The 23,215-nt window shown below is 42.2% G+C and overlaps 1 protein-coding gene across 1 annotated transcript in view; it reads right to left on the reverse strand.

The window, feature by feature from the left end:
• Positions 1-1,841: 1,841 nt before the first annotated feature.
• VAT1L (vesicle amine transport 1 like) overlaps positions 1,842-23,215 on the reverse strand; it is a 67,358-nt gene continuing 45,984 nt past the window's right edge. The window contains exons 8-9 of the mRNA XM_061346732.1: positions 6,854-6,937; positions 1,842-4,868 (exon numbers count right to left, since the gene is read on the reverse strand). Coding sequence (XP_061202716.1) covers positions 4,770-4,868; positions 6,854-6,937 — 183 coding nt within the window. The 3' untranslated portion in view covers positions 1,842-4,769. The remainder of the gene's footprint in view (positions 4,869-6,853; positions 6,938-23,215) is intronic.

Consider the following 23,215-nt stretch of genomic DNA (forward strand, 5'->3'; position numbering starts at 1 on the left):
GGGCAGCAACTAAACCCCAAACCACTCCACACCTTCCCCTTCAAGCATAGAAATAACAGATAACATGCTGCAAATTCTACTCACTTGTTACTCTTGGGCAGAGACATGAATCATTTCTTTTCATACATTTGTCCTCCAGCTCCTCATCATCTGCACTGTTCTCACACTGGTTTCTAGTTCCTGCACAGCATGTTGGTGATGCAGCACCCAATATGGCATTGTTACAAATAGCAAAGACTAAGGCAATGTATAGAAAACCATGACGTTCATTGCCAGGGTATCTGACAGACATAGGCCAGGTAAACATGAAACAAATGGCTTAGTTAGGATCAATCGAGCATAATCAATCAGCACAACAACTCAGTCTGAGGAGATAAAGCTGCATTTGCATTTATACTCTAACCTGTTCCCTTGAAGGAGAACATCAGGTTGTTTGCCTAGATGTTACAAATTACTTGGAAAAAAAAAGGTGCTTTGATTCAGGGAGCAATTATAGTGTTCTGATTGCTTTGGCTCTTTCTGCAGTGAAACAAAACACTAGCTCACACTAAGGGACTTGGGTTCTGCCAGAGGGATAAACTCCTACATGGTTCTCCAGGAGATGGAGGTTTGAAGCATATTGTGTGCTGGCAATCATGGACATACTAGAAGAATCTTTCCTGACAAAAACCAACTAGGATTAATCACTAAGCTCATAGAAAGTGCAAGGGGAAGCACTAAATGGAGGATGAGACTCAGGTTTACTTTCAATCCTAGGATGATTTTGCATTTTATCTGGTCAGAGGCCACAGGAAGGCATCCTTCAGCATCCCTGTTTGCCTGGTAGCAGCCTCTGTGTGTTAGATGGTATGACAGAAGAGTGTAAATGGCCCAGTGGAAAAGCTGGTAAAAGGCAAAGCTTTACTTGTAATCATAGAGAGTTTGCAAAAGGCTATGGCTGTTTCCTTTCAGCCTTATCCTGACCTTGTGATTAACAATGCACTGATCATTATTTGTTTATTAAGACTTGAAAACAGAGGCAGAAATTTACCCTTCACAATCAGCCAAGTGTTCATATGAGCTTTTAGATTATAGAGCAGATGCTGTGACTACTGAAGCGACATTTTCCAGGGACATTACAGGCTTTAGAACAAGTCCTGCTTAACTCGAATGAACCAAAACAAACATTTCCTCTTTGTTTAGATATTAAACTAAAGTGCCTTAAATCATTTCTTTGTGCAGGGAGACCTCTAAAGCCATGTACTCAAATACAGGCTTGAGACGAACTGTAAGGTTTGGTAGCTGTAAGCAGTCCTTTGACAGAAAAGGTGTAAGCCTCCTTGAATCCTTAAGATCAAGGCCTAGTGAAAGTGGGATTTTATTCAGTCATGTCCTCCTGCTTTCTATTATTAGCTAATTTGATGGTGGCTGTTTTGGATGCTATTTTAAGATTATTCCCTTAAAGAACCCTCATTTCTGCAAGGAACTGCCTCTCTGAGGGTAACTTGTGGGTCAACTCATCTCTCAGTACAATCTGAGTGCTCAAATTCTGGAAAACAGTTTCTATCTGTAAAAAAATGCACCTCTCTGAACACTTCATGAATGCTGCTTATATATTGTTTTCAATTTCTTAGACTGTAACATCCAACATTTTATATCATTTTATATCGATAATGTTCTGTAAAGTAGCACACTCAGCCATTTTATTAAACTTGATGTACTCTGTAACAAAAACAACTAAAAATGTGTATATTCCTCAATGACAAAAATGGAAAATAAGACCTCAAATTTTCCTCTCGACCAATTCAAAGTCAGTTCCTTAATGTGACCATAATATTAGAATAAAACACGTAAGACAAGGGTAATGCTATGCTCCATATTTTATTTATATTTTTATGTAAACATAATCTGCTTTGTAGGCACAATATAACAGAAGCTCTAAAGCAACAAATACAATTAAACAGTGTTTCAGTTCACTTCAATCAGGCTTAAGTTAAAGAAAAGCTTTCACAGTTCCTTTAAGGCAAATTGAGAAATAATTTGTTTCACTTGAAGAAACAATCCAATTGTCTTAAGAGTTGTTGAAAAACACTGTCAGTAGTAAGCACAAACCTTCATTTGGTGTCTCAGTAACAAGTCTCAGCATCATCATTTTGGATAGTGTGACCTTTGTCACTTCAGATGCGATACTACTGTTTGTGGTATTCTAAAAGGTACTTAGGACTTGTGGGCCAAATTCTGCTAGCACAAATCCTGCTTCCAGAACAGATACCTGGAAAATTTCCATTCATTTTAGTAGTAACCTTCACATGCCATGTTTATACCAGTAGAAGTCAGAGTAGAGTTTAGGTTGATGATGGTAGTGCTTATCTGTGTTGCACTTGGGTAGATCCAGAAGTATTCCTTTGTACTCACCGCAATTACCTGACACTCTGCTGATCAGAAAATGGCCCTATCATTGGTATGGAACAGCATGAAGAGTATTCTTGCCTTGCTAACAAAACCAGAAAGAACTAGCAAAAATGGTTTCACCTGATTGTTGTCTCTATGGTGTCTGTGGCCATGTTCAAGATCACCCACCTTTGTATCTCTCAAAGGGTAATTTAAATGTAGAGCCAACTATAACACAGTTTACAACAGAAGAATGGATTTGCTATTCTGCTTGCCCTACTAATTTAAGGCCTTGAGAATGCCACTTCACTGGCAGCTCTAAGGTCACCAGCAATATTGCTCACTTTGGTGTCAAATCAAAATTTCTAGTTATGTTAAGGTTTGTTGCAGGACATCATCACACTAGCTGCAAAACAAAACTGGCCATGTTTCCTACTGTTGTTAGCTTGTGAGTCGTGAAAACTTACTGGTCTTTCTTAAAAGCCCAATTGTCAAGCCCAATACATGGAAACTCTCACTGAATATACATTTTTTTTCTGTGAATAAAGTCCTGTTTGGGCCTGATATGGCACTGGAAGTGCAAGCAAGTTCAAGCTGAAGAGAAATCAATCATAGTGAAGCTCTGTATCAACATCTAGAGAAAACTAAAGTTCTGGTTCAGTTAATATTTCAAAAGCTCTTTTGGCATTTTTCTCCAAAGTTATTTCTTCTCAATATTTCTGAGTTTAACCCAAGGGAAAATCCTTCTGGATGAACATTCTGCACAATTATCTGGTATTAGAACAGCAACTTTATGAGTACAGTGTAAGGAGATGGACATTAATACTCAGGAAGATGAAACAAACAGAAGAAACAAGAGCCTTCTTAAACCACACATAAAAGTCATCCAGACCCACAAGTCTTTTCACTTTAAGAAAAGCCTCAGGAGCCCTCCTCCTCCACTTTTCTGTATTAGTTTTTAACTTTTATCACTACAGGACACTTGTAGATTTAGGTGAACAACTAACTGTGCCTGGGAAAATACTTTCTTTTGAAAGAAGAAGAAGAAAACAAAGAATTCAAAGAAAGATACATGGCATTAAATAAGATCTCTGACATTCCTATTTCTACTGTAGGTGACTGCAGTCATTTTAGAATTGTTAGAACAACTGAGGACCTAAGTAGCTGCTGCTTTGATAGGTGAAAGACATGGAAAAAAGATTTACTTTTGTCATGATTAGATACAGTTTCCACTAGTGGGAGGTAGGTAAGACTAGCTGGTCTTTGAATACTTGATCCCGCAAATAATTACAAACATAACTTACATATGGAGCAGAGCTTTTGATGGAACTACTTATCTAGATAAGGTTATCCCTGTGCGTAATTTCTGATGGGATTAAGGCCTAAAACTCATTTTAAATAGCTCCTAATTCTGTTAGGAGCTCAGATCCTGCTTGATAGTTAATCAACACATTATCAATTTCAGAGCAGTTCTTTCCCCATACTGATGAGTAATCCTTACCAATATGATTTAAAAATGAGATTTAAAATTGGTTTGTATTTTGGATGCAGAAGAGTCAGTGTGCCCTTGGCTGAAGATGTTGATCTGTCAATAACAATACCAACCGCTACAAGCAATTAAAGTTCTGGGTCTAAAAATAGTGGCTCATTGTCCTTTTTCTTTGCCTGTAATGTACGGGGTGATTGCTCAGATCAACAGGAAAGCATGAGAGTTGGCACTCAGTATGAAGTATTTAATTACTAGTGCTGATGACTAACATGATTATACAGTATGAATTAAAGTCTCTCAATTAATGGTTTCTTGCCCAACTTCAGATTCCACAACTGTAAATGAGATATTTCTGAAAATGAAGATAGGATTGCTTAAGAAATGATAAAGCATGACTGAGGAAAATGAAACCTCTTTTTTGCAACTTTCATCTGTGGTTCATAAAAGGAAAGCTATTTTAACACTGAAAATCCTCAAACATAAAATCCTCCCTCCAGTTACTATAATCTTCCAGACAGCACGTGGGTAATTTCTTTTTGTTACTTTTTCCAACTTGTGGAAAAAAAGCCCAAAATTCCCAAATAAACTTACTCAAAATGTTGGAATTTGCATGAGAAGGATGCCCATCTAAAATTACACAGTAAGTTAATAAGACTTTTAAACCAGAACAGAAAAATCCATGGGACTCCTACAGGGAAATTGGTATTACACAGGAATGTCATAATACTGCACTGGATGAGAATGGCACTTGAGTTCAAAACAACAATGATCAACAGCTCATAGCTCAGCTGACTGCAGACAAATACAACACACACTGTACTACAGCATTTGTTCACTGATGCACAGAATAATTTCCCAGACTTGTTCCCTTCTACTTCCCCAGTCTGTCTGCTTCCACCACCTCTGGCTGTTACTGGATGAATGGCATGCGCTCTTTGTTCTCATTATCCCCTTCATGGTCTTCTTCTTCTTCTCCAGCCTCGCTTGTCTCTGTGCTGTCATTGGCCATCTGTAGGATGAAAGATGAAGGACATCTGAGCACTTTTCAAACTGTTTCATTCATCCTTATTTCAGTTTAATTCATTTGAAAGAGTGAGTTTAAAGATGAAAGAAGATATGGCTGCAACATGAAAATAAACATTCTGCCTGTGTAAAACTTTTGTTGGCCACTACACCACTTCCAGCTATAATTGTAAGCTATTCCCTCATTGCTCACAGCTGAACTTATGTAACAGAAAGCTGCTCTGCAGGACAACTGCACAAGTAGATCTGTGCACTTGTACTGATACTGAGGGTCTGGCATAGGAAATACGACTATGTAGGAAGTTCACAGAATGTGTCAGACCTCTGGTTTCAATGCCTGCATCTGCTCTTTCAGTAACTCTCCTCTTTAATGCCAGCTAATGAATGAGATCTAGCCCCACATGAAGGCACAGTGTCATGAAAACCCAGAGCAGTGGATCTGTAGATGCTCACACAATATACCCATGGCAGTGCAAATTTTGGATCGTATGGGAGTGGGGAGAAACTGCATGTCTGTGGTTTTACTGAAGATGCCTGTACAGGTACTAGGCAGTTGCAGAAACTTGTAGTTCAGGACAGTAAGGAGTGCATTGTGTTTTTTCACATGTGACTATTTATTATAAGCTGTATAAACATGCAAGACTCTCCTGTACTTCATGTTCTCTCTGGAGGCACAACCAAAGTCTAAATTGGACAGGTGGCAATGTTTAACAGCATAGATTAGTATGACTGAGTTCTCTTATACACCAACATTACCTTTTTTAGGACACAAGAAGATTCCTGTATTAGCTTATAACTGCTTCAAAACCAACTATGCAAATGGCCCATTTACTTTTTAAAGAGAAATGCAGTGATATTGTATGTTTCCTGTTTGGTTACTAGTCTCTGCTGGAAATAAACACAATCTGATTTTAATGGAGAAAAGCAATGGTCTGAAGTTACCCACATTTTTGAATAAACACACTTGCATGAAACTGCATCAGATTTGTTCTCACCTGTTAACCAATGGCTATTGTGAATATACAGTATCAAGAGAACAGGTGGAATAAATGTGTTAATGTTGTGTTATGGATTCTTGTTTATAGTTTCCGGATACAATTCAGCTGCAAAATAATGCCCAGTTTCTGCATGTGAGGTCCCAGAAGCTTTCTTTTTCTTTGCAATGATTTTGTACCATTTCTGGGGCCAGTTTCAGAGCAAGCACAACTAAGAACTTAACTGTAATTCCAGGTTCTTTTCTGTTCTTTTGAAACAGAAGCCATCTCAAATCTGAAAGCAGACTTCAGACATCAGTATTGATCTGAAGTCAGACTTTCATTATCTTCTTTACTGTTTTTCCCTACATCAGCAGCGAATGTGTAGACATGAGTCTGATTTCCTTTTACTACTGCTCTCTAATGTTTCAGTGCCATGTCAAGTGCTCCAAATGCAGTGGATCAGAGCTCCATCGCAACTATCTTCCTTCAGAACATTTCTAGAAGGGACTATTTAGATATTGTGCTTCTTCATATATTATAAAAAATTACAAGGCATTCCTATCAAAACTATACTCTGACTTATGTGAGGGAATCAGCACTTCTGCATTTGTACACTGCAGTAATATTGACTGTGTCTTTTTCTGTTCAATTCACTTATTAATACAGGAATTTTGCATTACGTGAAATGTCTATTTGTTTCCTATCACAGGGACAGAAATAGATGTAGCAGTTTTATCCCGATCTTGTTGACATGTTGACATGTTTCACAGAGGCAGATAGCCATTCAGTATAGAAAAATGACTTCTGGGACTCTAGGATTACAGTTGTATTTCACTTTAAGTATATAAATGGTTATTATTGGTTGTATTTAGGTGCTGTGGATTTAGAATAAAAACAGTATACAACCAAAATCATACGGGACATGTCTCCAAAAGTCCCTACCATGTTTTAACCTCTGTGACTGTACACCATGTACATAGCTCTTTGCTCTCACCAGAGGAGTGGGTGTTTTCTCCACATCCAGAATTAGTTTCCCTATGTTTCCTCGGTCATGGATTCTCTGCATGGCTTCCTTCACCTGAAAGACAGATAAGCTATTGATAATTTTCAGGCACAGATTAAGAGAATCCTGAACTCCTTCCTTCCAAAACCAGCAATATTTAAGGCATGTTATGTGCAAGGTCATTCAAACAGCTGCTTGAAACAAAATTAATAGTTACACATTTTTCAGACAATTTTTAAGGCCCAATTTTTGCACTGTATTTGTCAAAATGGGATATGAGTCTTGATGACAGTTTCTGAATATCATAATACACATATAATGTTAATGGAGTACAAAAGTAATGGTTAGCTGAGGTGAAGAGAGCAATACAGGCTCAGGGAGTTAATCCTTAAGAGGTTGCTCATTAGATTTTCTCCTTGCAGAGTATTTATCCACAAACACTACTTTCACTGAATGTATGAAATGTTTCTCTAATTGACCTTTGGTATTTTCCCATTCATTACTTTTTCATTCCTATAGAGGGAATGCCATATCCAGGCAGTGGCTGTGATTAAAGCAATGCAATGGTGTATTTCTTTCCTTCTTTTTTCCACCTTTTTTTTTTTTTTATTTTAAATAAGTAGTGTTCTACAGATACCACTAAGACTAGACATTTAACAGCTGGCTGCAATTAGCACACGTGAGAAAGGAACAAAAACTTCTTACTAGTGCACTAGAGAGTTTATTTTGATGTATGACATTTCAAAACTCATGAGAGCTTAGTGTTGATGAATTGAAATAGTGTGTGCATTGCACTGAATGTTCAATGTGCAGCATGTAGACCAGCATTAAATCATTGAAAACTGGAAGATGTCAAGAGTTCCCTCACTTTCATGGTGGGAAACTTCAAGAACTGAAAAAGTACTGTCTCATATCACTATTTTTTGAAGGCATAACAGGGTATGTTGAGACAAGAAACAGTTTTATGTTAACAGGATCTACCATCTGTGACATAGTTTTATTGAATATTTTAAGAATAATGGTATAGAAGTTTGAAACTATACGCTGACTTGGGAACAAGTGGGTCTCACAATATATTTAAAAGCCTGAATTGGGGTTCAGACACCTAAGACAATTACTGAATGTCTAACACAGAAGGAGGTACAAGATTTTTAAAGATACTAAGTAAACACAGATTTCAACTTCCAATTAAATTTAATGGATGCTGTGCACAAAATGTCTTCGCCATCTGTTAGCCTTATTTTGAAAGCCGACTGCAGTGAACTTAGTATTACAACCTTAATTTTGCAAAGTGGTTCTTTCAATTAGTAAACACCAGACTTGAAAAGGTTAGAACAGAAAAGAAAACGGATTGGAAACCACAGTGACTATCTAAGTTAGGGCATTACTGCAAACTAGCCTTAGAAAACACAATCTGACACTGGATAGAATGCTGACCTCTAATTTATGAAGTTCCCTCACAGTATAAACAACACCTAACTATTCTGTACGACTTGTTCTGTACAATGGACAGTATTCTTTTAAGAATATCCAAAAAAGGACTCTGAAGAAGCAGCAGCTCTACTACTTTTTATTACTCTTATTAGCCAAAATCAAGGTTTTAGGAGTTTAGAGCACAGCATAAATAACCAAACTGTATGTGACATAATTGGAGAAATCAGCAAACACACTTGCCTGTCCACTGAAATCTATTACCAGAACTTCATGTGGAAAGCAGGGGATGAAACTTTCACTTTAATTTGCATCATATCACATTAAACAATGAAAATTTGAGGAAATGTGCTTTTCCTGCACTTTACATACACAGTATTAAATGTAAGATTCTGGAGAAAGGTTCAGGAGTTGTTTACAGGACACTTGTAAGTAGCTTGTAAATGCAAACAGCAGGCAGAGGCAAAGGGAACAATAAAACTTGCAACGATAATAGTGCCTATGGAATCCAGAAGGAGCTATTAAAATATATTAAAATTCTGAAAAAAATTTTTAAGAGCTGATACATCATCTTGTCACAGTTTAAGCCCAGCTGGTAACTCAGAACGCAGCTGCTCGCTCACTTCCCTAACCCCTTCCTTCTCCCCTCCCAGACGGATGGAGAGGAGAAAGAATTAACTCCCACGGTTTGAGATCAGAACAGCCCAGTAACTAAGGTATAACAGAAACCACTGCTGCTACCACCAATAATAATAATTAGGGAAAAAACAAGGGAAGAGAATACAACCGCTCATCACTCACTGCCCAATACCCAGCAAAACCCAAGCAGTGATCTAGCCCTTCGGGAAACTGCCCCCAGTTTATATAGTGGGCATGACATGCTGTGGCATGGAATACCTCTTTGGTCCTTTTGGGTCAGGTGTCCTGTCTCTGCTTCCTCCTGGCTTCCCCTCCTCCCTGGCAGAGCATGAGACTCACAGAGTCCTTGGTCAGAGTAAACATTACTGAGCAACAACTAAAAACACTGCTGTTATCAGCGCTGTTCCCAGGCTGAAAGTCAAAACCACAGCGCTGCACCAGCTACTAAGGAGGAGAAAAATGACTGCTACTGCTGAACCCAAGACAGTATCCACCCCTTGTTCCATACCATTCACGTCATGCTCAGATCCCACATTTTTCAATATGCCATCACTCTCGTCTCATGTATATATATATATATGTACATACACACACACACAGAGAGATATCATTCCTTAGTGCATGGACCAATCCCTATAAAGCTGCAGAGTTCATTCGGTCCATGATGTCAGGCTCCACATCTTGTAACAGTCTTTCAGAGCAGGAGAGGCTGTGTGCAGCGCTGGACTGGTGCCTGCTGCTGACCCCACGGAACTTGGCAGGTCACTGCTGAGCTTGTCTGGTTTTGTCAAAGTTCATTCTCTGTTGGGATGATGGTCAGAGGGAAGTCAGGGCCAGTTGCTGGTGACCTGAGGACATCTAGCTGGTGGGCTATAAAAGAGCTACACAGCAGGCAATAACATACAGTTGAGTTCATTGGCTGTTTTCCCCCAAAATCAAATCCCCTTGAGGTACACATCAGACTTCCCCATCTTCCCACATTACCCACCAAGTATATCCGGGTCCCTGAGCAAAAGCAATCCCACGAGTGGGTTTCCCTTCACCTGAAGCAGGAATAACCCAGACTGTCTTCCCCAGCAAATTCTTTATGTGCAGCATAGGAACTTCATCCCCCTCTCTACATTATGTAAAAGTTCTGACTGGGCTGGGCCAGCTCTGTTGGCAGATCCCCAGGTGTTGACCAACCAGGTGGCCTTCGGTGTGTATCCCGATGTCTTAAAGTTCCCCCACCCATTGCTCTCAGTGTAGTTTTTAACAGCCCATTGTACCATTCGATTTTCCCAGAGGCTGGTGCATGGTAGGGGATGTAATATACCCACTCAATGCCATGCTCTTTGGCCCAAGTGTCTATAAGGTTGTTCCAGAAATGAATCCCATTGTCTGACTCAGTTCTCTTTGGGGTGCCCTGTTGCCACAAGATTTGTTTCTCAAGGCCCAGGATAGTGTTCCGGACAGTGGCGTGGGGCACCACGTATGTTTCCAGCCATCTGGAGGTTAAAATCATTCTTCTTCTGGGTCACATGATAGAGAGGGCTTACAATCGAACTGTAATTTGGAATGTGCATTCTCCAGAACCCCCACAGCACCCAAGAAAGCTTCTGTTTCTTTCCTATTGGTGGGTAGAGACATTGCTGTTATCTTGTTGATCACATCTGTGGGGATCTGGCAACATCCATCTTGCCATTTTATTCCCCAAAATTGAATCTCCTGTGCAGGTCCCTTGACCTTACTTTGTTTTTATGGCAAAACCAGCTTTCAGCAGGATTTGGATTATTTTCCTCCCTTTCTCAAAAACTTCTTCCGCTGTATCACCCCACATGATAATGTCATCAATGTATTGAAGGTGTTCTGGCGCTTGCCCCTGTTCCAGTGCAGTCTGGATCAGTCCATGGCACATGGTAGGGCTGTGTTTCCACGCCTGGGGCAGTCGGTTCCAAGCGAACTGGACACCCCTCCAAGTAAAAGCAAACTGTGGCCTGCACTCTGCTGCCAAAGGAACTGAGAAAAATGCATTGGCAATACCAGTCGTGGCATACCACTTGGCTGCCTTTGACTCTAATTCATACTGAAGTTCTAGCATGTCCAGTACGGCAGCACTCAGTGGTGGTGTGACTTCATTCAGACCACGATAGTCTACTGTTAGTCTCCACTCTCCGTTAGACTTTTGCACTGGCCATATGGGGCTATTAAAGGGTGAGCGGGTCCTGCTGATCACTCCTTGGCTCTCCAGATTATGGATCAGCTGATGGATAGGAATCAGGGAGTCTCAGCTGGTGCGATATTGCTGCCAGTGCACTGTTGTGGTCACGACTGGCATTTACTGTTCTTCGACTTTCAGCAGCCTCACAACAGAATGATCTTCTGAGTGACCAGGCAAGGTGGACAGCTGCTCAATTTCCCCAGTCTCCAAAGCAGCAACACCAAAAGCCCATTGGTACCCTTTTGGGTCTTGGAAGTACCCTTTCCTGAAGTAGTCTATACCGAGTATGCATGGAGCATCTGGACCAGTCACAATAGGGTGCTTTTGCCATTTCCTCCCAGTCAGGCAGATTTCAGCCTCCAGTACAGTCAGCTCTTGGGATCCTTCTGTCACTCCAGAAATATAGATGGGTTCCACACCTTGACAGCTTGATGGCATCAGGGTACACTGTGCACCGGTATCTGCTAGAGCCTTATACTTCCGTGGCACTGATAAGTCAGGCCATCTAATTCACACAGCCCAGTAAATCTGATTGTCCCCTACCTCCACCTGGCTGGAGACAGGGCCCCTCTAATAGTCATCACAAAATTGCTCACTTATGTATTGTAGACGGGGATTAGCCTTCTTTATCACAGGAGCTGGAGTAAAATCAGCTTTTCGACTCCATCTGGGAACCTGTTCAGCAGAGACTGAAGCCACAGCTTTCATGGGATGATCAGCCCTGACCATTGTTCTCCAATTCATGCACCTGTTCCTCCAGAGCTGAGGCAGGTTTTCCATCCCACTTCATCATGTATTCTCTATGATCCCACAGGTAAAACCACAGGGTGACCTGTGGCATATATCTCCTGTATTTTCTCTGTCAGGCAGTAGGACGCCTTTTGTTAATAGCTGGGATGTGTGGGTACATATGGGGAGCTGGATAGATCAGATAGATCATCTCTCAATTGTTTGAACTCCTGAGACAGTTTTTCCACAGCTGAAATGATGGAAGGGGTGAGATTGTCTTTGAACTCCTGGAGTTTATGAATCATTTCATCCACCGTTGGTGGTGCTATGTCATTCCAGGTTATTGCTGCCAATGAGCAGGCATATGATGATGGTGCACTCTGTGTAAATATCCACCATATGGGTCGTGTGCATTTGACTTCATCTGGATCTGCGGGTGCATTCAAAGCATCTGGCCTGCGATAGATCATCTCTACAAGGGCTGATTCCCCCAGAGACTGGATGCCTTTCTCTAGAGTAGTCCACTTGGCCGAACGACTCATAACATAGTCCTTGTATGGAAACCTTTCTTTCACAGCTGCCAAGAGCCATCTCCAAAGGCTGAGGGACCATTTCTCTTTTGCAACTGCTTTGTCAATTCCCCCTTCCCTAGCAAGTGATCCTAGCTGCTTGGCTTCCCTACCTTCTAGATTGTGACCGTCAGCCGCTTGGCCCAGCATCGGAGCAACCAGGTGATGATGTGCTCCCCTGGTTGAGAGGTAAAATCTTTTCACAGATTCCGTAGCTTGGTTGAGGCCCGGGGTCGAGAAGTCACCTCTTATTCTTCCTCTGATTCATGTAATAATAACTCCTGATCAGATGCTGTCCCGTATAGTAAGTGCATCTTTCTTCACTGCACAAGTTGCTTTTTGTTACTCTTTTTTGCTTTTCCCCTTGCGTACAGGAGAAACTGACAATTAGCACAAATTGCTCCTTTGGTTTAGCTGCAGTGATTATCACTGTGGTTGGAGTGGCTGCAGTATCTGTTGTCAGGGTTGGTGCAGCCGCTGTGCTTGGGGGTTGAGTAGCACCAGCAGATGCGCTGTCAGTTGCGATCAGAGTTTGAGTAGCTGCTGTACTTGTCACAGGGGTTAGTGTAGTTGCTGTACTTGGAATTGGAGTAGCTGTGTTGTCTGTTGCTTTGCCATCAGATCCAGAGACACTTTTTTTCCCTTTGAAGGTGCCGGATAGTGTTGAATAGGGCTCTGTAAACACAGGCCAAGCCCCAGCACGTTGCCATGATTTGTCCCTCTCTGGTATGACCAGGAGGGCAACACACCTCATTTAAGTGTTCTACTAGTTTTTCTGGATTTTGTACTTGTTCAGTGGTGAAGCTCCAAAACACTGGAGGGGCCCGCTGGCCTAGATATTTGCCATACTATCCCCCACACCCTGCCACTCATGGCTGTCCAGCCTCAGGAAAACTCTCTTCGTCCTCCTATATCATTGTCTAACCCTAGAAAGACCCAAACCCAACTGCTTAACTTTCAAGACCAAATAAAATGGGCATGGGTAAAACACACTCTGTGAGTGTGCCAACATGGTGATCCCCATCACAATCAGCAGGCAGGTCTCAAGGGTACCCAAAGTCCATTCAAAACCTTCATAACTCTCAAATGAGGCTGTAAATAGTCTTGTGGGGGAGCTGGGACTGTAAGGGAATGTCTTCTTCATAGGCTGACCGCTTGAGGAGGAAACCAAAGATCATAGAATCATAGAATAGTTACGGTTGAAAAGGACCATAAGATCATCAAGTTCCAACCCCCCTGCCATGGGCAGGGACACCTCGCTCTAAACCATGTCACCCATGGCTCTGTCCAATCCAACCTTGAACACTGCCAAGGATGGAGCATTCACAACCTCCCTGGGAAACCCATTCCAGTGCCTCACCGCCCTAACAGTAAAGAACTTCTTCCTTATATCCGATCTAAACTTCCCCTGTTTAAGTTTTAACCCATTACCCCTTGTCCTACCACTACAGTCCCTAATGAAGACTCCACCCCCAGCATCCTTATAAACCCCCTTCAGATTACTGGAAGGCTGCTATGAGATCTCCATACAGCCTTCTCTTCTCCAGGCTGAACAGCCCCAACTTTCTCAGCCGATCTTCATATGGGAGGTGCTCCAGTCCCCTGATCATTCTCGTGGCCCTCCTCTGGACTTGTTCCAGCACATCCATGTCATTTTTATGTTGAGGACACCAGAACTGCACACAATACTCCAAGTGACGTCTCACGACAGCAAAATAAAGGGGCAGGATCACCTCCTTCGACCTGCTGGTCATGTTCCTTTTGATGAAGCCCAGAATACGGTTGGGTTTCTGGGCTGCAAGCGCACACTGAAACTGGCTCATGTTCATCTTCTCATCAACCAACACCCCCAAGTCCTCCTCCACAGGGCTGCTCTGAATCACTTCTTTGCCCAACCTGTAGCTGTGCCTGGCATTGCTCTGACCCAGGTGTAGGATCTTCCACTTGGCATGGGTAAACTTCATGAGGTTGGCAACAGCCCACCTCACAAGCATATCAAGGTCCCTCTGGATGGCATTCCTTTCCTCCAGAGTATCAACCGAACCACACAGCTTGGTGTCATCGACAAACTTGCTGAGGGCGCACTCAATCCCACTGTCCATGTCAGTAAACAAACATGTTGAACAAGACTGATCCCAACACTGATCCCTGAGGGACACCACTCATTACTGGTCTCCAGCTGGACATTGAGCCATTGACCACAACTCTTTGTGTGCGGCCATCCAGCCAGTTCTTTATCCACTGAGTGGTCCATTCATCAAATTGATGTCTCTCCAATTTAGAGACAAGGATGTAGTGTGGAACAGTGTCGAACAGTTTGCACAAATCCAGGTAGATGACATCAACTGCTCTACCCCTGTCCATCAATTCCGTAGCCCCATCATAGAAGGCCACCAAATTGGTCAGGCAGGATTTGCCCTTAGTGAAGCCATGCTGGCTGTCACCAAGCACCTTGTTGTTTTTCATGTGCCTTAGCATGCCTTCCAGGAGAATCTGCTCCAAGATTTTGCCAAGCACAGAGGTGAGACTGACTGGTCTGTAATTCCCTGGGTCGTCCATTTTCCACTTCTTGAAAGTGGGGGTTATATTTCCCTTTTTCCAGTCATAGGGAACTTCACCTGGCTGCCATGATTTTTCAAATATTATGGACAGTGGTTTAACAACTTCATTCGCCGCTCTTTCAGGACCTGCGGATGGATTTCATCAGGACCCATGGACTTGTACATGTTCAGGTTCTTAAGACAGTCTTGAACCAATTCCTCTCCTACAGTGGGCCCAACGTTTCATTCTCACAGTCCTTGTACCTGCCTTCCAAGACGTGGGTGGTGTAGTCAGAGCATTTGCCAGTGAAGACTGACGCAAAGAAGTCATTCAGAACCTCAGCCTTCTCCAAATCCAGGGTAGCCAGTTGTCCTGATAGCTTCTGAAGAGGGCCAAAGTTGTCCCTAGTCTGCCTTTCAAAAGATGTGTAAGTGCTAAACACTGGAAGGTTACAGACTCTTTAGAAAAGACAGGCCTGGCAGGCACGGAGGGGGAGTTGCCCTTTATGTTAGGGATAGGCTGGAGTGTATGGAACTCTGTCTGGGGACAGGTGAGCAGATAACAGAGAGCTTGTGGGTCAGGGTTAAAGGGAAAACAGCGATGGGAGACATTACTGTGGGGATATGTTATAGACCTCCTGATCAAGAGGAATCTGCGGATGAAGCACTCTATAGGCAGATAGGAAAAGCCTCACGCTCACAGGCCCTCGTTCTCATGGGTGACTTCAACCACCCTGACATCTGTTGGAATGACGGTACGGCCCGGCACAAGCAATCCAGGAGGTTCCTCGATTGTGTGGAAGACAACTTCCTTCTGCAAGTAATAGAGGAACCGACAAGGAGAGGTGCCATGCTTGACCTTGTGCTCACCAACAGGGAAGGGCTCGTTGGAAATGTGGCACTGCAGGGCAGCCTTGGATGCAGCGACCACGAGATGGTTGAATTTGAGATCCTTAGGACAGTGAGAAGAGCGTGCAGCAAGCTCACTGCCCTAGACTTCAAAAGAGCAGACTTTGGCCTCTTCAGGAGCCTGCTTAGTAAGGTTCCATGGGATATAGCCCTAGAGGGCAGGGGGGCTCAAGACTCTTGGTTGGTCTTCAAGGATCACCTGCTACAAGCTCAGGAGTGCTGCATCCCAACTAGAAGGAAGTGCAGCAGGAGGGCCAGGAGACCTCCTTGGATGGATAAGGAGCTCCTGAGGAAAACTCAAATGAAAAAAGAGTCTTACAGAAAGTGGAAGCAAGGACAGGCGTCCTGGGAAGAGTACAGGGTTATTGTCCAGGAAGCTAGAGACCAGGTTAGGAAAGCTAAGGCCCAGTTAGAATTAAACTTGGCTAGGGATATTAAGGATAACAGGAAGGGATTCTACAGGTACATAGCAAATAAAAAACAGATCACGGAGAATGTAGGCCCCCCAGGAAGTTCTCAGGTGAACTACATACACAGGATTTGGAGAAGGCTGAGGTTCTGAATGACTTCTTTGCCTCGGTCTTCACTGGCAAAGGCTCTGACCGCACCACCCAAGTCTTGGAAGGCAGACACAGGGACTGTGAGAATGAAGACCTTGGGCCCACTGTAGGAGAGGATCTGGTTCGAGACCATCTTAAAAATCTGAACGTGCACAAGTCCATGGGTCCTGATGAAATCCATCTGCGGGTCCTGAAGGAGCTGGCAGATGAAGTTGCTAAGCCGCTGGCCATCATTATTTGAAAAATCATGGCAGCCAGGTGAAGTTCCCTATGACTGGAAAAAGGGAAATATAACCCCCATTTCTAAGAAGGGGAAAATGGATGACCCGGGGTATTACAGACCAGTCAGTCTCACCTCTGTGCCTGGCAAAATCTTGGAGCAGATTCTCCTGGAAGGCATGCTAAGGCACATGAAAAACAACAAGGTGCTTGGTGACAGCCAGCATGGCTTCACTAAGGGGAAATCCTGCCTGACCAATTTGGTGGCCTTCTATGATGGGGCTACAGAACTGATGGACAGGGGTAGAGCAGTTGATGTCATCTACCTGGATTTGTGCAAAGCGTTCGACACTGTCCCACACGACATCCTTGTCTCTAAATTGGAGAGATATCAATTTGATGGATGGACCACTCGGTGGATAAAGAACTGGCTGGATGGCTGCACACAAAGAGTTGTGGTCAATGGCTCCATGTCCAGCTGGAGACCAGTAACGAGTGGTGTCCCTCAGGGATCGGTGTTGGGACCAGTCTTGTTTAACATCTTCGTCGCTGACATGGACAGTGGGATTGAGTGCGCCCTCAGCAAGTTTGTCGATGACACCAAGCTGTGTGGTTTGGTTGATATGCTGGAGGGAAGGAATGCCATCCAGAGGGACCTTGACACGCTTGTGAGGTGGGCTGATGCCAACCTCATGAAGTTTAACCATGCCAAGTGCAAGGTCCTACACCTGGGTCGGAGCAATCCCAGGCACAGCTACAGGCTGGGCAGAGAAGAGATTCAGAGCAGCCCTGTGGAGAAGGACTTGGGGGTGCTGGTCGATGAGAAAATGAACATGAGCCGGCTTCAGTGTGCGCTTGCAGCCCAGAAAGCCAACCGTATCCTGGGCTGCATCAAAAGGAGCGTGACCAGCAGGTCGAAGGAGGTGATCCTGCCCCTTTATTCTGCTCTCGTGAGACCTCACTTGGAGTATTGTGTGCAGTTCTGGTGTCCTCAACATAAAAAGGACATGGAACTGTTGGAACAAGTCCAGAGGAGGGCCACAATGATCAGGGGACTGGAGCACCTCCATTGAAGATAGGCTGAGAAAGTTGGGGCTGTTCAGCCTGGAGAAGAGAAGGCTGCATGGAGACCTCATAGCAGCTTTCCAGTATCTGAAGGGGCCTATAGGGATGCTGGGGAGGGACTCTTCATTAGGGACTGTAGTGATAGGACAAGGGGTAATGGGTTAAAACTTAAACAGGGGAAGTTTAGATTGGATATAAGGAGGAAATTCTTTCCTGTTAGGGTGGTGAGGCACTGGAATGGGTTTCCCAGGGAGGTTGTGAATGCTCCATCCCTGGCAGTGTTTAAGGCCAGGTTGGACGAGGCCTTGGGTAATATGGTTTAGAGCGAGGTGTCCCTGCTCATGGCAGGGGGGTTGGAACTTGATCTTAAGGTTCTTTCCAACCCTAACTATTCTACGATTCTATGATTCTATACCTTCCAAAGTACAGAGGTGATGACCACACCAGGAACGCAAGCTAGATCAGTTTCATGATCAATGAGTATATTGTATTACAAGTCATTACCAGGAAGTACAGTGAAACAAGAATCTTACCTCAAGGCAACCAGCCAATAAACACTATCACAGCAAATACCAACTGTAAGTAAGGTACGACATGCTGAAACTCTGAGATTAAGAGCAACAACTTTGAGAGCCAATAAATCATCATTGTGACAAGTGACTATTAATCCAAAACAATGAATGCTTATCACAAATATGATTAGACACTCTGGTCAGATCTGTCGTTATCTCAACCTTTCGTGCCCACGTTGGGCTCCACAAACAACTGTTGTGGTTTAAGTACAGCTGGTAACTCAGAACAACGCAGCCACTCACTCACTCCCCTAACCCCTTCCTTATCCCCCTCCCAGAGGGATGGAGAGGAGAATGGAAAGAATGTAACGCCCATGGGTTGAGATAAGAACAGTCCAGTAATTAAGATATAACAAAACCACTGCTGCTACCACCAATAATAATAATGATAAGGGAAATAACAAGGGAAGAGAATACAACCGCTCACCATCTGCCGACTGATACCCAGCCCGACCCCAGCAGTGATCTAACCCTTCTGGGTAACTGCCCCCAGTTTATATAGTGGGCATGACGTGCTGCGGTATGGAATACCCCTTTGGTTAGTTTGGGTCAGGTGTCCTGTCTCTGCTTCCTCCCGGCTTCCCCCACTCCCTGGCAGAGCATGAGACTCAGAAAGTCCTTGGTCAGAGTAAACAGTACTGAGAAACAACTAAAAACATTGCTGTTATCAGCACTGTTCCCAGGATGAAAGTCAAAAACAGTCCTGCACCAGCTGCTAAGAAGGAGAAAAATGACTGCTACTGCTGAACCCAGGACATGTGTATATTTTAGTGTTATTTGCATCTTACCTAACCAGTTAGTCAAATTCTGTACTAGTGCAATGCCATTCTGAGTTAAGAGACCATTTCATAAATGAGTAATTTTTATGTTTATGGCTGCTAACAGTCCACTTATTCAACCAAGACCGCAACTACTTGTTTCCCAAGGTGCCTGAATATTAAAACCATTTCCTCTTATGCTAGAGAGCACAGAGCACTAAAAACCTTCTTTGCTATGCAAGTATGGTTGAGGCTGAAGTCGTCCTATGCAGACTACATAAAATTATTTCATTTTCTTGCAAATGTTTAAGTGCTGCATATATTCTGCTGTCAGTGAGCGTTGTATGGAGCTTCTGCTGAGTCTCTGCCCAAGCATTTGCCCGTTATCAATGAAGACAGTGAATCACCGTGCACTTGGTTAAAATCAGAACCAGGCTTAACTGGTAGTACAGTGAGATTTGGGGGTTCTCAGAATTGGCTGAAGTTTCATTCAAAATAAATATCCCTTCCAGTAGCAAGGATCAAAAGGGTTTCCCTCTTATTACAGAAAAGTACTTTTCCCCAATTATTCTATATTGGTTACTTTTTTGCATTTGTCAGCTCAAATCCAAGAATATGGATCCCATGTACTTTTGTTTATATGAACGAGTTAACTGAATTGAATATTCTCCAGTATCATCAGCAGAAAGCTCTTGCACTGTAAATAGTGCAAAATAGTGTTTACTAATATAGTTTCCACTGGAATAAAGGAAAAAAAAAAAATTGTTGGCCTTTGCTTGCTTTCAGTATAGCTCAGCCCTTAGAGGGTCTGTGTCTAAATTAACACTGAACTACAGATTTTAGCTTGAGAGGCACAGAATTGGAACCATTATGTATCACAGAACCCTGCACTGGAAACAGATTTTTATACATCAGTGGACAATTGGAAAATTCTTCCACTTTCCATGTTATTTATGCAAGGAAAGTTGGCAGACCAGTTATGGAAAAACAAGACCGACCCAGAATGCACTGTCTGATGAACCCATCACAGGCACTCCTAGGCAGCAGCGGAGGAAAACAGTCGATAGCAAAGGAGAAAGAAAAGGAATCCAAGTTTGCCCTTTCCCTCAAGCTCACTTACATTAATTCGTACTTTAGTGTGACATACTGCTTTTAATCGTAGTCGAGAGCAGAATCATCTTCCTCTATCTGGTCAGTCTAGTAGAAAATGGTAACAAACACAGGCAAAGGACCTTTCTAACTCAGTTTGAAAGAATCTGTGCTTGCTCTAGGGAATATGCTTTTATAACTGAAGATTTTGAACAAGCGTATTTCTCGCATCCCTTTCATCTCTACAAACTGTACAGTCAAGGATATTTTATCACATATCCTCGTTCACATGTTTTTCAGCAATGACAGTGAATCTGGAAATTAAGATGACCTATGCAATAATGAGGTCATCTGTAAAACAAAACCATATGACCTTAGAAAAAAAGAATCAATGAACCTCTAGGTCCTTTACAAGTCATATTTACCCTGTCAGAAATAGTCAAATACTTATTTTTCATCATAATTCCCCAAGTACTGCAGGTTTTCTGAGCCTTCAATGAGCTCTTTCCTCACACCGCTCTGCTGGACCCAGGCAGAGAGGCAAGGAACATAAAATATATAGAGCTCATTTGGGAATGAATAGAACCATCACACTGTGTTAGTATTATGAGCAAAATTTAGCAGCTTTAGCATTTCTAGGAAAATTTTAGTCTATTAACACACATTTGCACATTTAGAAAGGTGTTATGCTACCAATGCTACCAACAGAATTCTTTGCAGAAGCCTTGATACAAACACAAGATAAAATATCACAAAGCTGGCGTGTTGTAAAAAGACCTATTTAAGTGTATTTTCCTAAGGGGATGTTACGGTTGGGATTTCGGAGCTTCCCTTGGATCCAAGCCATTTCTGTCCATCTGTATTGTGCATCACACTGGGAAGAGCAACAATTACTGTCAACAGACCTTGGAAGGAGAGTAAGGGCAGAAATGCCTTCATGTTACCAGTCAGAGAATGTTCTAAAAGAGGTTTCACAACAGCTGTGTTCTCTGAACATATAAATTTTGACAGCTGTACTGAATCCTCTCCAACACTGCCACAGTGTCTCTCTTGAGGTACTCCTCAAACATATCAGGAAGTTTGGCTATTTTACCCTCTTTTAAGATTCATTAAAATTGCATGTGCAAGCTTGTATAAAAGAAAAAAAAGAGGGAAGCAAAAATTATTTTGTTTTCTTACTAGCATTTCTAAAATAGTAAAGAACCAATAATGGCAAAGTACTATTAGTAATGCACTAATACTGCAACTAAGAAACTGCCTTTTAGGAATTACATTATATTCTATTAAATTACTTAATAAATTTAACAAAGTGCTCTGTCAGCACTCCTGGCTAATTTGCAATATATTTCTATATGAGAAAACTGTGTAAAAAGGCACAAAATTAAGCATGATATTATCCATAACCACTCAGACTTGGAAAAATATCTTCATACTGAAATTAAAAATTGCAGCCACATTTTTTTACTCAAATGGTTTCTGCAAATCTAAACTCACAAAAGCCAGCTATATTCCAAACACAGCAAGTAACATAATATGCTATCAGATTATGACATTATATTTGAGTTATCTGTAGCTAGTTTATGATTACATTGGTTTTCCACAGCTTTTGATGGAAGTGTATAAAACCAGTCCATTTTAAATTGACTAAAAGACTTCGTTTTTTTTCCCCTGAAATGCACCTTGTACGCCTGCTTTAGTACCAGAGTTTTTCCAATGTTCTTGGATTTTTCTTGTTTGTTTTTAGCCCTGTGTTTTCCCCAGGTGAAATGTGTAACTGGGACAGATTTGTTGTCTGGCTTTTCATCTGAAGTCACATTTCAGGTCCCCACCTCCAGTGTCCTGCTAGCGCTAGCACGGATCCTTCAATTTGCTGTAGCCCGCAATTGAAGTGAGACAAAGGAGGAGAACAGTGCCTTAAACAAGATACCTTATGATTTAACCTTGGATCACCATTACAGAACAAGATGAGCTCCTAAACAGGAACAAGGGAAGCCTCTGAACAGAGATGTTTTCCTGGATGTAAGTCTGACCCTTTATAAATAATGTATGACTGAAACAATTACACTCCAAACTTTGTATTGCTATAGTCAAGCCTCCAATTGTTTACTCATTTTACTTCAAACTAATTTGTTGGCTGTTCTGCATTTGAAACTAAGAGCCAAGAGTAATCTCTACTGAGGCATTCATAAATGCTTGCTGACATTCAGTTGTCTCTGGAAGTTCATTCTGTTGTTAGAATATAGCAAAAGTAGTCTACTGCTTTATAAATACAGTAAAATTTAAATGCAAAATTATCTGTTGCACCATTCCACAGTGTGAAAGATAAATGCAGCCTGCCCAAGAAATGGATGCTATTTTCAAGCCTTTGGATATTATTTTAAACATAATGATCCATTTCTGTATTTGGCTCTTACAAGGAGCTCACCTCAGGAGGAAAATAAAAAGACTGTGAAGCTGGAATACTAAACCACTTGCTAAGCCAATATAACACATTAGGGGCTTTAGGCCCATGTTAGTAATATGAATGTTTAGTAGAGAGAAATGATGAAGGCAACATGCCACGGAAAAACATCCTAGTAGAAATGTCAAAACCTAATGCTTTTATCATTGTACATGAAGCTGTTCAGCTCAGTAACACAAGGAATTTTATCTTTTGGTTTTAGTAAAATCGTACATTTATTTCAGAAAAAAAATTAATTAAAAGACAGTGGTGCACTAGAAGAGTAGCTATTAATTTCATAAGGTTGAATGCAGTTTATTGCACAAAGTGCCATCTAAAGGGTAGAGTTCCATTTTTGTAGATGACTTCTTTACCCGCCCACACCCCCGTCAGCTAAGACAGGTTTATTGGACAGTGGCAGAGGACTTCGTACTTTCTTTTCTTGGGCCCCTCTGGTGCTAATGAGGTTTATCTTCATTTCCCTGAGGTATATGAAAAGTTTTGTCTTTACAATAAAGGTAACTCATTCCCCTGTCTGGTGAATTAGGCTGTAGTATAAGAGGCTGAAGAATCTTATGACAAGTTACAAACTTAATCCAAGCCAGAAGTGAAATTAGTTCAATTATCTCAGTG

This window comes from Neopsephotus bourkii, unplaced genomic scaffold (assembly GCF_033783945.1).
Source record: "Neopsephotus bourkii isolate Nb327-2 ecotype Australia unplaced genomic scaffold, CSIRO-AGI_Nbou_v1 NB_274, whole genome shotgun sequence".
NCBI classification, from domain to species: domain Eukaryota; kingdom Metazoa; phylum Chordata; class Aves; order Psittaciformes; family Psittacidae; genus Neopsephotus; species Neopsephotus bourkii.